This window comes from Asparagus officinalis, chromosome 8 (assembly GCF_001876935.1).
Source record: "Asparagus officinalis chromosome 8, Aspof.V1, whole genome shotgun sequence".
NCBI classification, from domain to species: domain Eukaryota; kingdom Viridiplantae; phylum Streptophyta; class Magnoliopsida; order Asparagales; family Asparagaceae; genus Asparagus; species Asparagus officinalis.
The window spans coordinates 4,023,631-4,026,261 of record NC_033801.1 but is presented as its reverse complement, the minus strand read 5'-3'; the positions used below and the strand labels follow the sequence as shown (position 1 = coordinate 4,026,261).

Below are 2,631 nucleotides of genomic sequence, written 5' to 3'. Positions count from 1 at the left end.
TACTGTTCAATTCAGACTTTACCAAGTTCATACTAACATCCATATTAAAGGTTCTTCATACATGCTTGGGAGAGCTTTGACTTCTCTTGTTTGGGGAATGGTAGCTGATAGATGGGGAAGGAAACCTGTCATACTTAATGGCCTCATTTCATCGTACTTTACTTATTTACTAAAGAATTAATGTTCATTTTCCTTAGGTTTTCTTGTGTATTTTAATTTTGTCTTGTTTGTGTTCCAGGGTTATATTTAACACCCTCTTTGGATTGAGTGTAAATTTTTGGATGGCAATTGTTACAAGATTTTTTCTTGGAGCCATGAGCGATTTACTTGGCACGATAAAATATTCACTGTGTTTCTACATCGATGAAATTGGCGCACTCCTTATTCAAGTTTTTTGCAATTTGGCTTTCTTTTCAGGCACATATAAGTTTGTCGACCTGAGCATGAATCCTTCGGACTGTCCTTGGTATGAACCTTTAGTGTTTACTTTGCTTGGTAGTATTGATGAGGAATTAATATCGTGTAATCTAAAACATTTAAAATGTTAGCTTCTATATCCTCAAAAGAAAAGAGATTCTTTCGAGGGGTTCTAACAGATCAATTGGCGTCTTAGTTCAGGTTAGTACAGTATGGGGCTCAGGTCTCATTATTGGTCCAGCTCTCGGAGGCTTCCTTGCACGGATAATGCAGTTTTCAATATAAAACAACTTACACTGACGTGTTTCAAATGCGTACATGATTGTGATCTACTCGGACTTCACTCAATCCTTTTCCAGCTTTTTAGCTTCAACATCCTCTCCACATTAGTGTTAAAATCCATATAAACATCTACTCGGTTGTTTAGTTCTTAAATATTGTTGAAATATTTTGTGCATTACAAATCTATTCTTCTTAGTTACTATATGTTTTGTCAGCCTGCAAAGAAGTTTCCAGGAATGGTTTCTGAAGAATCATTTCTAGAAGGTACTTACTTGAATCTTGGTTGCTTCATTATTGCTCTCATTCTTGCCAAACATTCAAATGTTTGCAGGTTTTCTTACTTCTTGCCGTATTTCATTATATCGCTGTTTGTCGCTGGTGTGCTTAGTGTCTGTTTTTGGCTTCCAGTGAGTAACAGTCTCACTTATACTAGGATCACTTTGAAGCTATGTTTCTTTTAAGCCTATATTATAATAAACATGCAGACAATTCTATCCATGACGAGTTCATTTTCATCATTTAATATTTTACTCGTTCTTGTGTTCTTTTGTTGATCTGTTATTCAAATTTCATGTTGAACTTTTTTCAGATATTCTCCCTATGGGCTGAAAGCGATAGAAAACTTGGAGGGTTGAGTTTTTCGTATATGGATGTTGGTGAGGTTCTGGCAGTCTCAGGTATATAAATGCTAAAACCCATATTGTTATACAGTCGTTTTCCCGTGTTGTGCTTGTTTGTTTATTGCCGGACTAGCATGATAAAAGTTTCGATAAGATTTTTGAGAGAGTACTATCAATTACAGCTCTATTTTAATTTTCGTGGAGGAAAATGTTAGGTAGTTCACCAGTTTTACTCATGATAATTATACACAAACGTGCACCCAACCCACCCACACACACATAAAACATGCACACACATATACATTCACGCATATACAGGACATCCAATTGTAGTTCCTCCATTCATAGCCTGGTTAATGTAAGTAATATTCAACCTTTAAAATACATTAGCGAGGCCTAAGGTTTTCATTCGATCAAACAGGATTGGCATTAACCGCCATTATTCATTTATAGCTTTCTTATCACTGGTTATTTCTTGGGTTTTCAAAAGAATTCACTTCTAGTTGAGTTTTCGGATTGGGTGATATTTCTGATAGTAACTGACACTAGGAAGTGAAAATAAATCAGTTCACAAGCTCTGTAGATGTAAATCAGGACATGATGACTTATGTATTGTCAATATTAATTAACTAATCCACCTATAAAGTGCGCAATTTTACTTACTGCTTGTCTATGTACAGGTTTTAGTCTTGTGGTATTTCTACTGTTTATTTATAGGATGTTATGACAAATTCCCCAGGATAAGCTAATATCAATCACATGAGAGCACGCAAAATATCAAGAATAGACGAACACAAAGATATACTAGGTTCGGCTTGTATCCTACGTCCACGGGCGAAGGAGGAGAAAAGCTTTACTAATTGTGAGGAATACAAAGTGGAATCTCTCAATCTCTCAATCACTCGATCCTAAATAACACCCCAAAAGCCTAATACAACTCTCAACTAAAAGAACAAAAGAAAAGAATATCAAATAAGCTTCACAAAATAACTCTCTCTTCTTGATTGATGCTCTGAAGATTGATGCTTCAAATTGGCTTGAAAGACTGTTCTTATATAGTCTTGAAGATCCTAGCTCCTTGTTGTCTAAGGAATAAGAGTTCTAATAGGAATAGAAGTCCACATGTCTTAAAACCCAACAAGAGTCCACGTAGATATAAATTTCTAATTTGATTGGTTGTGCAAAGTCTAATGTTAGGACTCTTGATCAAAACAAACCAAGCTGAAGAGGAACTCCCAAAGCAATATGGATTTGAGTATTTGAGGCAACCTATAATAAAGGAAAGCTCGTTGGACCCATCACTTTAACATGT

The 2,631-nt window shown here is 35.6% G+C and overlaps 1 protein-coding gene across 1 annotated transcript in view; it reads left to right on the top strand.

Moving 5' to 3' along the window:
• The window catches only part of LOC109819567 (protein ZINC INDUCED FACILITATOR-LIKE 1-like), a 3,993-nt gene extending 1,947 nt beyond the window's left edge, over positions 1–2,046 (top strand). Inside the window, exons 3-8 of the mRNA XM_020385324.1 lie at positions 51–153; positions 239–466; positions 549–618; positions 915–1,106; positions 1,289–1,376; positions 2,000–2,046. Of these exons, the coding sequence (XP_020240913.1) occupies positions 51–153; positions 239–466; positions 549–618; positions 915–1,106; positions 1,289–1,376; positions 2,000–2,046 (728 nt within the window). The remainder of the gene's footprint in view (positions 1–50; positions 154–238; positions 467–548; positions 619–914; positions 1,107–1,288; positions 1,377–1,999) is intronic.